Genomic DNA, 14,044 nt, shown 5'->3' on the forward strand with positions numbered 1-14,044 from the left:
ATCGTGTGACTGCACCTGTACCAATATAGGGCAGTAAGGCATTCCTCGCACCTTATATGCACAAAAGGGTTATCCGGTTCATTACCAGGCACATGCGATTTTGCTAGGGATGGAACAATACGAGCACCCCTGAGCACAACCCCTTCCCCTCTCCCTTTTCTTTTATATGACAAAAAAGGCATCTGTTTGAAAACAAAATAGTTTTCAACTAGTTGTATAGCCGTGTGATATTTGATACTCTTTGGAGCAATCTAGATACACATTTTCCAAGCAATTGATGCATAGTAGCAAACACTAGCATTGCACAGTAAGGGGCCCAATAGTGATCCACCCCATTTTTCTGTTTTTTTCTGTTTTTTCTGTCACTTCACTTTAGGAGCAAGAAAACACACCCATGGGAGCAAGTAGTTTACCATAAAGGGAGTCAACACCCCCCCTGTCATGAATAACGTCCTGACTAAGATGACCTGATCAATCTATGGTTATGAAACCGGTCGACCTTGATACAGCATGAGCTGGTCTCATGCACTTTTATGATCTATGTGCTAAACAATTTGGCATAGACTGAACAAATTCAATCAGATTTGTGCTACATACCAGGTCTCCTATAGAATGTTGTCTGTGTATTTTTAGATGTTGTAAAAGGACCTTAGAGTTAAGGTGCCCTAGATGTGTTGTGTGTTATCAGTACAAGTTGTTAGACTTTTCTAGTAGCTGGCACCACATTGGTCAATAAAGCATTACACAATGTCGTGCAGATATAGCTCTAGAAAATTCTAGTATTGGGCATTATCTAATGTAAAATGCCCATCTGTTCAGTTATTACTTAAACACTTGGGACTGATTTTTAAATTGTTGAATTGTGACTGTATCAACTTGCATAAGGGTATCTTTATCCTTTTCCTCCTGGTTATTTGTAAGTGGTGCAATACCTGACGTTAGGAACGGCACACTGAGATACAGAAACGTTGTTGATATGTGTATATGATGTACTGAGCATACATATAAAATATGTTTAGCAAAAGTATCTTTCTATAGACCGTGATAGTGTGGTATTAGTGTTATCACAAATTACTCTGCCATCACATCGGCCCACATCTTGCATGAGGCAACAACTTCGATCGCCTCATTCCTAGAAGGCAGACAAAGAGTGTTTGCAGAGTATGCGAGCGCTCCCCTATTCCACGCAGAATCCCACCGGTCTCCTGCATCTCTTCTACACTATATAATGTCTTCACCATACTGCTACTTGACATCCCGGATTCCAGCGGCCTAGCCTATATCAACTACTGTAATGACAACCACGTCCCTCACAGGCTTCTCCGAAGAAGACTCTAAGGCCTTCAACGCAGCCTACTCTATCATCCAGACCTGGATGGCGGCAGACGGTCTATGCCTCAACAGGGACAAGAATTAAATCCTGCTAATAGGGCCCCCGGAGACATTAAAAAAACTCAACAGACAATATTCCCCATTCCTGATAGAGAACATACAAATCCCGGTCTCTCCTGCTATTAAGACCCAAGGGGTCATCCAAAATAATCCACTCCGGGCAGCTCTCAGCATCCCAAAAAGGGAACACATCACGACAGCAAGAATAGAAGTCCACTGGCTGCCCATCAGAGAGAAGGTCCTGTTCAAAACATTAGCCATCACTCACCAGTGCCTCGCTAATTTAGCCCCGCCTTACCTCTCCCAGAAAATAAATAGAGCCCACTCCTCCAAGCCCACTAGAACATGTACACCTGCAGACTACTGCTCCTCAAAGTCAAATGTGCCAAAGCAGGACAGGCAAGCTTCCCTTATATAGCGGCCAAGCAATGGAACTCACTGCCCCCTCGCTCAGAGCTCACTACTCCCATGGGGCCTTCCACAAGCACTCAAAACATGGCTGTTCAAATAAGACTATTGTGTACTACTTCATGTCAATTGCAACTGTACGTATACGCCATGTAACCTATGTTTAAGATTTCTGTAACAGTGCCACAATGCCCTAGGGCTGCTGCACGCTCTATAAATGAATCCAAATAAAATTAAATAAAATTAGCACCAACGCTTAAAAGTGTGAATTTATTTAAACCTAAATGTGACTATTCTTCCATAGCCCAATGGCTTCCTAGATATTGGCCCTCATTACAGGGTTGACAGTAACCCGTTGGTACTTCCGGCGGGTTACCGCCAACCCCTTATTACTGTTACCGCCGGTTAACATCTCGGTGCTACCGCGATATGACAAGTGGCGGCGGTATGGTAAGTTCCCATTCCCATGGAGTTCCACAGGACCTCATGGGAATGGGAACCCTGAAGCACCGGCACTGTTACTAACGGTGTCAGTGCTTCAGTAAAAAACATGCCGGTAGGGGCCTGAACTCCCGGCAGGTCAGGCCTGCTGGTAGTTCAGAGCCTCTACCAGCAAACACGGAGTGAGTCGGTTCCCGGCAACTTTATTTCTGGACCAGCCCACTCATAATAAGGCCTATTGTATAGTTTGCTTCCTTAATTACACAGTGCTAATTTTTTCCACTATCTATTTTTCAGGCGCCCTTCTCCCAGTGCTTTCTTTAAGCACTTTGGGTCGCTGGCCCTAGCAGCCTGTTTTCTCCTCTGAGCGTTTTCCCATTTGCTAGCTCTGTATTCCCTGTTCCTTACTCTCTAACCTACCATTCCACTGAAGCCCACTGAAGCCTGTTTAATAGCTACTGTCTCGCTGTTTCACTCATTCACTGTGTATGTGTCCTTCAACTTGTTTTGTACACTTCCCTCTTTCTTCCATTCCTCATTCCAAGACCTTTCATCAGTGTTACCTGTTGGGATCCCGGGAGCCGCTATACACCATCTTGATGGCCGATTGATTCCTCCAGTCCCAGCTTGGAAACAGGTCTTTTGACCGGATATTTTCTTCAATCTCTGATTCATCTACTTCAACAGACATCTGTGTTTTATTCCCCTGGAAGGTTTCCCAGTGAGTACACAACCTCCTGTTTTGCTCCAGGGGTTGGATACTTGCTGGGATTCTTTCAAATTCCAAAACGAACGCAACCTTTCATCGATGCTCAAGCTTGCTACAGGTTAGTGCATATCGAAGTATAAACAACTGAGGTACCTTACAAAAAAAGATGGGAACTTAATTTTCTGTCTGAGAATGTATGTGCGTATATTTCTTCGAATGTTTGGGTGATAACCTTGAAAAAACTCTTGCCACCATGCAAGCCTGTTCTTTATAGACTTAATTGCTGAGGTGTCAAAGGCATTGCAAGAGTCCCACCACTGTTCAATCTCTATACACTCCGAGCAGAGTGTTTTAGGGTCAAAGGCCAGAAAGGTAGACTTGCAAGAAGTACACCCGGAAAAGTCAGTCGAACCCAACATTGAGTCGGAGGAACTGGGGAGCCAAAGGCCGGGGTAACAAACGGAAGGAAAAGGTACGCGTCAACTGCATTTTATTGAAAAGAGAGGAAGTGCACATCAGAAAATAGAGATGACATGGTACATGGGTCTGTACCCATTGTGTGGAAAAAGAGACTCAGTTGTGGTGCCAGAGGGAGGAGTTGGCAATGCGCAATTACTCCCCCGTCTGAGCCTACACATGCCCAAATTAGAATTCAAACGGGAAGTGCACATTTTGCCATGCAAAAGGCTCCGGTCCTATCCCCATGGGAGGGGCGTCAATACAGTATGGAGGAAAGGAGATGGGACGTAGGACTAAAGCAAGAAGGTGTAGCCCCCTGTGGCTTTTTCTGTTTGGCAGTGGTTTTGTGTTTAGCAATCTGGACTACTAGCTTTCTAGAAATGGAGCTGAGGTTTGCGGTATATTTTATTTTCAATTTAAGCTTCCTCAGTGCTAATGAGCTGATGTGATTCAACTATCCAATTTCTACCACAGCTGCACAAGTGCTAGAGCTCTCTATTAAGACCTCAAACCGTGAATTCAAAAGCATCACTGGTTGTCTCAAATAGAGTCAAAGGAACATACAACTTTGAAAAAGCCCTTATGAAAACAATGAGTAATTTGCTATGATGAAATACTACTTTCACTGACAAAGAACCACGTCCATAGATGCTTAAATTAAGGGTTCTCACCATAAGGAAGATCACTCAATATTTCTTGTATGTATTTCTGATAGGAGAAACAGAGCATACACACCTGCAAAAAAACAGGAAACATCTGTGGCAACGGATATTCTTTAGGAATTTTAAAATAAAATAAGCACTTGAAAAAGATATATGAACAGTTGAAGAGTATTACTTGGACACAACCTCATAGGTTGTATTAAAATTAAACTAATGAAACAACTGGTTTGAGTTTTACGCAGTAGTGTGTTAGGTAGAAACTTGTGCAGTTCCCTCTGGGTCCACTGCAAAAGATTTAAGACTACAGGTGTTTGGCAGTAAACCCACTTGGTAGCAGTCTGTACCACACAGATTCACTTGGTAGCTGTGGCTGAGCAATCAGACTTCCCTCAACAAGAGTTAGGCAGTATACAGAGTATTCACAATAGGTCAAAAGAACACAGCAGAACAAGCAAACACTGACCAGAGCGTGGTGTAAAAGAGATATAATTATTTATTTAAAACCACATCTAATAAAACACACATGCACTAATATTAAGCAGTTCAAAAACACGGTCCCCAAAGATATGCACTCCCTTAAAAGAATATTAGACAAGTCTTAAGTAAAGCCCCACCTATTTTCAGACAGAGGTGAGCGCTTAACGCAGATGGCACTCTAATAATTCAGTTTAAAAGGGAGAGAAAGGCAGAGTATAAATTGAAACAGATCCCAACACTTTCACAAGAACACAGCAATAGAGGAAGGCAGAATCAAACCGTGAAGTTAGAGTTCAGAAAGCCGGATCCACTTTAAGAGGATCAGAACGAAATGTGTCCAAGGTCACACGGTTGAAAAGTGCACAAACGTCTCTAAAAGGTTTCAGAAAGAGTTGGACCAAAAGAAAGGGACCAGTTAGATGGTCAAGGCGGCCAGCCCAGTCCAGAAGGTTAAGGGATTATTATTACCTTGTAGCAATCTTTAGAAAGGCAGGCCTAGCGGGCACGGTACCTTAAAGTGGTGAGAATACTCCAGTGGGGGCAGTTGTTCCTGGCAGCGGATGCAAGTCGGTGCTTCGTCCGGGGGATGAGAGGATCTCATCGGGGAGGAAGACAGGAGTCTGTTGCGCTGCCAGGGAAGAAACCAGCTGCAGAGTTAGAAACCAGCCGCAGAGTTCTCAGTTAAAAGGAGCGGTCCTTTTATTCGTGGTCCAGTGGTAAGTGGCTATCCGGTTGCCGGGGTGCTTGGCACGGGCAATTCGACCACAAGACGTCCTGGGATGCGAGGAAAAGAAGGTAAACTGGTTGCGCCCACCAGTCAGGGGAAGAAGACTCTCCAGCCGGGAGATCTTCTCTGTCGTCGGGAAGTGGTGAGTCGGTTCCGCAGGGCTCCACCGGTAGTGTCGCCGTAGCAGGTCGGCTCCGCTTCTCCCTCGTCGGATTCTCAGGTCCTGTGGTGACTTCTGAAGTTCCAGTCCCAAAAGCCCTGCTTTTATGCAGCACACCCCCATTCACTCAGCCTAGCTGTCAATCAAACATGCTAAGTGGTGAGCCGGCCGGCTCACCATTTGGGCCAATCACACAAGAGTGCGACTTGAGTTACCAAGTCCAGGGTGCCTAAACCCCCTCCAGCACCCCCTGTGGTACCCAGACAGAGTGGCACCACTTTTGGAGGCTTCTGTGGAGAAGCCTGCCAAAAAGTGGAACAAAGGGCTCGACTTGGGTTGGAGTCACAGAAGAGAACACAAACGCCATTTTAGAATCGAGTCCTGGCAAAAAATACCAACCGGCGAATTAATATTAAATAAATAAACCGGCGGTATGTTCGAGGCTATGAGAATTAAATAATTAAATTTGGTAGCCTCGAACAATGGGAAAATCACATAGAGATATATTCGCGGTCGAATATAAAAAGTAGTATCCACTGCCACCAGCCAAAACTCGATCAGGGGGGACGGAGACGTGCCCCCTCGACTAACAGACCCCGGGGCAATCAAATTGCCCCGACCAGTACATCCACAATATCATGGTTTGTACTGGTTTATGTTCATAATTTGGGACTAGTAAAGCCAATGGTGACTTTACATGGCCTGGGAGACAGTAGTCAGTCCCAGGGTTTGGAGTCTATGGTAGGGTGTCACTATGACACCCCTGTGTCACTGCACTGAGGGTGCTGTGTAACACACTTAGTGAAAACACATGAGACCCTATGGAGTAAAAGACCCCATAGCCCATAGAACACATTAACAGTCAAAGGAGCCCCTCAAATCATGTCCAGAAGTGTGAAAAAAAGAGACTCACTCTTGGCAGGAGAAAAAAAACAAACTCCAGAAATCCAGCAAAGCTGCTGTGGGACTCACTAGGTTAGGAAATTCTGCCTAAACAAAGAATTCTCCCTAACATAGTGTTTACTACACATAAGGCGTCTCCAAAAAAGCCCAGTGAGAGATTCACTGAGCACTTTTGTTCCGATGTTTTGATTGCAACGACTTGTACGCCACATTATTTTGGATGACGCCTGAACTTTCTAAGGAATATGAACTGAGATACAGTTTAACCACAAAGAAAGAATAGCTGTGCCCGCCCTTTAAATGTCATGTTTGCTCACCTATTTGTTACACAACCAGGGTGGTGGCACGCAAAAAAGATGCTATTTGAGGATATTTCTAACATTACAAATAAACATGCAGAAACAATGGGCTTTACATCCGAAGAAGCAGAGGCCATTCTAAACCTCATTGCCGCCTCTGGAGTTACATTACAACCTTCTGAACCATCTAAAAAAAATCAAACAACTGGAGTATTTGATACGCAAGCAAATTAACAGAAAATTGCATGCTGTGACACTAACTAAATATCATAGAGCACAGCACATACCTAGGGGTTTACGCATGCCATTACGACCGACACTCTGCAAAGACAATAAAGATTTCGTAAAGAAGTGGGAAAGTATATTGAACAAATGTTCCTTAGATCTCATTTTGCTAACAATACAGGAATTATAAAAGCAATTGATTGTGATCAACACCGAGATAGAGGAGATCCAAGTGTCCCCCGTGGATATTTTCAGTAAGGAGGAAATCGCAAATATTTTGGAAGATAATAATTTAAAATTGGAGACCTATAAGACCAAATTAGAAACAAAAAAAATAAAGAAATTCAAGCGGGACACATACGACTCTCATAATGATGAGGTGTATACCTGGATGCTTAAGTATAACAACCCAAATCGACCACAGAGACATAGTTCAACTGACCGCACAAGTTCTGATTCAGATAGCCAAGCAAGGCAGCCCACAGAAGAGAGACCCGAACAACAACCAGAGACTTCAGCAAGACAACCGGCCACGCAGTCATCACCTCCAGCTATAGGACACCTTCCTTTTTTAGAAAAAGCCAGAGAAAGAAGAAAAGAACCAGGATTGGGAAATGAAAGAGCAGAAGCAGTCGGCCCACAGAACAGATACCCGAGCCGCAGAACCTAGTGATCAATTTATCCCAATGCACGTTAAGTGCCTCTGAGAGTCTAACATTGCAGAAAGGCCTACATTCTGTCCCAACTCATTCTTTTCTTACAGTGCAATGCCCAAATGTGCCTCATTTCTATTTACTTCCCAAGATCCATAAAAATTACACAACCCTCCTGGCAGACCCATAGTTGCAGCAACAAATGAATTATTACAACCACTAGGCACTTACATTGATAGAATTTTACAGCCAATTATTCAAAAATGTCCTACATACATCAAGGATGCTACAGATTTTTTGAATAGAATACATCAAATCAAGATTGAATCACAAGATATCTTAGTTACGATTGACATGTGTAGTTTATACACGTCTATACCACACGATTGGGGACGTCATGCAGTGGAATGGATACTATTAAGAGAAGAGAGTATTGGAGTATCAGCTGAATTCGTAGTAATGTTATTACAAATGATTGCGGAGAGTTCTTACTTTAAAAATGGAAAGACTTTGTACTCTCAGATAAGTGGAACTGCAATGGGGGCAACTATGGAGCCAGCATACGGCAATGTATTCATGCTTAAATTTGAAGAAGATCACATCTGTAAACATCCGGTATGGCACAAATACATTAAGCATTGGGGCAGATACAGCAATGATATTTTTATGATCTGGAGCGGGACACAAGAACACCTTACCTCCTTTTTGTCATATCTCAATTGTATTCAATCAAGAATTCAGTTTACTTTCGAAATTGGTATCCCAGGTCTACATTTTTTAGCTGTACAAGTTACACCAACAGCTTCAAATCTGGTTACAAACATTTACCACAAACCTACTGACAGAAATCATCTTTTACACAGACTAAGTTTTCATCCACCATCAACTATCAAGAGCCTACCATACAGTCAGCTTTTGCGAGTAAAATGGATTATAAGCACAACCAAAAATTGGGAGACTGAATCAGAAGCTATGATTGACAAATTTAAACTCAGAGGTTAACATGATGAAGAACTAAACAAAACGAAATTGAAAGCAAATACACAGGAACGCAACAGTTTGTTGAACCCTAAGGAAAAGAGGACTGGATACCAAAATCCTCTAGTATTCATAACCAAGTACAGCACCTAAACAAACAGGATAAAGCAAACTATTTTAAAGCATTGGCCTATGCTATCTAATGATACAAGACTTCACAATCCGTTCACTGAGAAACCAATGTTTGCATTTAAGAGAAGACAGACATGAAGGACCCGTTAGTCAAAACACAATCTCAGGTAACAGCAAAACAAGCATGGAAGCACTCAGGAACATACCCTTGCCTTTTGTGCAGCAATTGCAATAACATTATTAAAGGCAACATCTTCACGCACTCAAAGACTGGTGAAAAATGTAACTTAAAGATTATGCTACTTTTGATACTCAAAATTGCATCTACACCATAAAATGTCCGTGTAGACTCACCTATGTTGGCCAAACAAGTCAGAAAGTGAAAGTACGATGGAATGAAAATAAATCCAATATAAGGACCAACAATCGGAATTCACCTGTTGCTAGACACAATTTATTTAAACATCAAATAGCACAGATTCGCTTTCAAGTACTAGAAGTGGTCTACAATAAACATCTACGCATGAGCATTAGCACAAGATTGGAGCAACGCGAAGCTTATTGGATTCATAGACTGCATTCGGTGGCCCCTGCCGGGCTAAATGAAGAATTAAGACTACATTGCTTTTTGTAACAGAAAAAAGAAGAATATATTGAACTAATACATTATGGAGAAGAAAGCTAAAAGACTTATTTCATAATGACATATGTAATTTAAGGTGCACATAAGGAGCCATATTTAGAACGCAAAGTAAGCCACCAGAAGGAATATTAAGAGTAGTATGCTTTCTGACAAACATTTTTTTTGCTATTTTAAAGAGATGTTGTCACCAGATGATACGCTGAGTGGACTGAAAGAGAACATGTGGTTGTATATAGGATTTACCAAGGAAACCACCAAGAGAAAGCAGTGATACTGAACGAAAGGATGGACTTATTATCAACACAGGATGAACATTTCAGTACAAGTACTTTTTTATTTTCTTTATTTGGTTTGGTTTATTTGCAAACTACTAATTTCATGTATCAACGCATAACCCAAAAGCTGATGTTTGTATTTTGTTATGGTTGTTTGGAAATTATGATGTGGTTCAGGATAACGTGTATTACAATGCAGGTTAATGCTTGGTCAAATTGTTATATCTTTTGTTGAGGACGATGGCGAGGTATCCGTATTGTCCATCTTTACTTAAACATGAGAGGAATAGAACGTAACAGTGCAGCGTAGTATTACCTAGGGAATGCGGCAAACACATCATGATCGGTGCGCAGGCTTGCATCGTATTACAAAGGTACACATCCAGATACGTCATAACGTTACACGTGCTGACGTATCATTCAAAATCCGTAGGTCTGAGGCCAGGCATGCAGTAACTATAGAACCCACTTTGAAGAACACGCCAGCAATTTACCACACGCTTGCAGCGCAACACTAAACAGAGACGTGCGTTTCGCACTTTGGAGTGAGGTAAGATTCTAGACACACCAGCCTACCGCACGATAGCAGTAATTACAACTCATATTAGAAATGTGCATCATTAGAGTGGTGGTGGTATGCAAATGACAACATGTACAAGAAGTTCTTCTTTATTGTTACAGTGATATTTGCCGTGTTACATGGGACACATTATTGGTGGAAATGGCACTGTGAATTAGAGTGCTGTCTGAGCCATTTTGAAATATAAAAGAAGTATATGCTTTTGAAAGAAAGTAAAGTGCTAATACAGGTATGAGTTTGTAATAGCTGTGGCACAGTGTATTATTTACCAAATTTGTATAGAGGGTCAATATAACCAACTGTCTGTTTATACATTTTAGAACCCACCCTGAGGATGGACAGTATGTCCAAAATGCATTGGCTGGGGTCTCTGCTATAATGAGAAAACATTTCAAAATAAAATAAGCACTTGAAAAAGATATATGAACAGTTGAAGAGTATTACTTGGACACAACCTCATAGTTTGTATGAAAATTAAACTAATGAAGCAATTGGTTTGATTTTTACGCAGTAGTGTTTACTACACATAAGTCGTCTCCAAAAAGCCCAGTGAGTGATTCACTGAGCACTTTTGTTCCGATGGAAAACAGCAGGAGACAGATGAGCATTTGACCAATTGTGTCAGGAAGAAGTGCTGTACCATACAGACCTTACTCCCTATTACTCCTCAATGATTTAAGCAGGACTTTCCTGGTAGTCAATGAACGGGTCTGCAGAAAAGTCTTCTGCGAGGACTCAGTGCAAGCATCAACATGGGATGAGGACCAAGCTAAAGGATGGAGGTTCTGTTACAGATATAACATTGCTGACTGACAAAAACGGGTGCAGGTGTACTTGGGCCTGAATCAGTGACAGTTGCTGAGACAAAGTGAAAGTCCTAACAAAAAAGGATACAGGATAGAGGGTAGAGGTCCTACTTCTGATGACTACTAAGTATACATGAAGGAGAGCCTGAGACCAAATCTAATATCTTGAACATGACCCAAACAATTTTCTGTGCAAAAATTCCTTTTATTTAAGGAATTAGGTGAGGGAATTTCTAAAGGAGAGTAGTCCATTGACATTGAGGTTTTCCTGCTCACATTTCCATATTCTGGCAAAGTCTTTAAGCACTGGATTATTTAAACGCCATTTTTCTCAAGCCAGGAAATTGCATATACATTTACCAACCAAGGTAAACGTATTGGCACTTCTGGATCAATAAATTAACCTTCATGTACACCTGAACAGCATAAAAGCAGCATCTTGTTCTTGCTCTGATTTCATTAGATCTCATCAGAGAAGTATAGCTTACTAAAGAAAGGAATGCACCACCCAGTAGTAGGATAACCAGAGAAAGATATGAAACATTATTTTCCTTGTTTTGTGTAATCTATGTTTCACCATATGCTTTAAAGGGGTTCGATTTAACATACTTTCAAAGAAACATGTATTTCCTATTTAATAAGACATGGGGCAGAAACACACAGTGAAAGAAATAAGCTTTGTTAACAAGTGCGCAAACTGAAAACTCAGACTCCAGTAGACACTTCACAATGTTAAGTGTAATTGAGATTGTGGTCAACTGTTTAGAAGGAAGCTTATTTGTAGATCCAAATTTACAAGAATTTAAAACGCAATTTCATGTCTTGCCACACAATGACCATAACTTGAGTCTGGGGTAACCAGTGGCATTTATATAATGTTTTACTTTTTTCAGAGCAAAGTTTTGTTGCTTATTTATTTATTGATTACATTTATATAGCGTACCTAACCCTTGGGCATCTGGGCGCTTGTACTTAAGAATATGGTTACGTTCAGTTACATTTTAGACTTGTGCATGAGGAGATTGGTTACATCCAGTTACTTTCAGATTTGTCATAATCTTGTGCATACAGAATTAGTTACATCCAGTTGTTATCACTTAAAGTAGTTAAAAGAACAGGTACATATATTTACCTATCTGTGCATGAATCACTAGAGTCTTCATGTACCACAAAGCTGCTACATTCTTCTAGGTCCTCTTCATATGCCTAGTTAAGAAAATTTGAATATATTACAGACAGTTCAAAAGTGTATCAGTCGTTGCAAAACTAAATATAAAATGGCTAGACATAAAACATTGTTTTGTGTCCACACACAAGAAAATACAGAGTAAGAGCAAAGGAATCATCTTGCGCAATTAGCTTTCCGTTCCGCGATGATAGATTATAAGTTTAACTGCTTGCCTTTGACATTGACTACACATCTTTTTTCATTCAGCTCTCTTTTCAGGTCATTAAACCAAGTACTAAGTACCAATACATTGGGTAATAAGCTGGTATTTATGTCCTTCATAACTTTGCAGGATACTATTTACAGCCTTGTGTGATACATCAAAGGGCAACCCCACACAATCCTGGTCACACAGAGGAGCTGTCCCTCATGATGTCAAAGCTGACCATTGTTACCCAACAGAAACCAATGAGCTTGCATCTTCTTAAGAGTTGTCATAGAAGTATCAAAAGGTCTAGCACAATATGCTAAAGTTGTTCCTGCTTTAGATGGCCTGTAAAATCCATGTCTTCTATCCAGCTTCTTGATGGTTAATAGAACAACCGAAAATACATCCAGTATCAACCTTTTGATTATAGTAATAATAAAATAATGTTTTTATGCAGCAGATTCCTCAAAGACAAACTCTGCAATAGGAAAACAATTGGTAGCCAATGTAGATGTGCAATGTGGTAATATGCTTAAAGTCTCAAGCACTTCACAACATCATTTGAGCAGCTTTGTGTAGAGCACATCCCCAGAGTCTGGTCACATTAACAAAAATGCATGATTCATTATTCTAGATCTGTTGATGACAGGAGAAGGCACCAACCTCTGAATATCCTGAAATAGAAAGACCCAGCCTGAACCCCTATGGAAACCTCTGTCTGCACGTCTGTCAAGGCTGCTGCCAGATAGATGCCAATAATGTGAACCAGAGTTACAGGGAGAGGTTGCATTACGATAACAAATGTTATCTTACAATGTCCATGTTCCTCACACTTGTGCAAATCAAAACGTCAGTCAATTTATCAGGGATTCCAGACCAGCCTCTGGGCTGCCTTGGAATGTGAAGTAAAACTGTTCTGACGAATCTGGGCATTGACTAGAGTACATTGTCTGCCTGAGAATCGGAAAAACTGTTGTTATTTCTGTTTTTGACTCACCAAATAGTGAAATTTTGTCAATCACTTTGGCCTCAGGTAATGCTGGATTGCGCCTGAATCCACAGTCAAAGAACAGCGACAAGCCAATTTTATTTGTGACAATATACATAAAACGACGAGGAATGTAGAATGGAGGAGAGAGAATCCTATGCAGAGTTGAGTCTCTGATGGGAGGATGTCCTGGAGGGGCGGAGCCACGCTAGACAACGGATCCAGCGGTAGCGTGGAGCGGGAAGGAATCGCCAACAAGATGGCAGAAGTCTGGCATCCTGACCAATCAAGAACCCAAGTTCAGGAGAGAGACGCAGATGGTAAATCGACCGTCTCCTCTGGTGGCTTGACCAAACAAAAGCCGCGGTGGGCCTGAGCCCCACTAACTGATGCAGAGACCAGACCGCAGCAGAGAAGTCAGATCCCGGGTCTCCACATAAGAAGTGCAACAACTGCTGAACCAGGCAGAGTAAGGAAAGCAAACGCTCCTAAAGAGGTAATGCCATTGAGAGGGGCGAACAGTGATACCAGAGGTCGGAGAAGCCGCAAGCGTTAGAGAGCCTGGACAACCTGATCCAGCAGACGCCCCACCAATGCCCTGCTAAAGCAAGCCTATCAAAAGGCCAGAGGGCTTTCGAGATCCCTGACAAACTGAGAGATAGATACAAGCCAGGAGAAGCCAAAAGGGGTACAGAGCCCAGAAAACCCGGACGGGCGGATGCACTACCGAGGCCCTGGTAAAGCAAGCCTG

The 14,044-nt window shown here is 41.9% G+C and overlaps 1 protein-coding gene across 1 annotated transcript in view; it reads right to left on the reverse strand.

Annotated features, from left to right (window-relative positions):
* The window catches only part of ZBBX (zinc finger B-box domain containing), a 1,294,113-nt gene that overhangs the window by 351,753 nt on the left and 928,316 nt on the right, over positions 1-14,044 (reverse strand). Inside the window, exon 14 of the mRNA XM_069618490.1 lies at positions 12,062-12,135. Coding sequence (XP_069474591.1) covers positions 12,062-12,135 — 74 coding nt within the window. The remainder of the gene's footprint in view (positions 1-12,061; positions 12,136-14,044) is intronic.

Source organism: Ambystoma mexicanum, chromosome 10 (genome assembly GCF_040938575.1).
Source record: "Ambystoma mexicanum isolate Mex_15411 chromosome 10, UKY_AmexF1_1, whole genome shotgun sequence".
NCBI classification, from domain to species: domain Eukaryota; kingdom Metazoa; phylum Chordata; class Amphibia; order Caudata; family Ambystomatidae; genus Ambystoma; species Ambystoma mexicanum.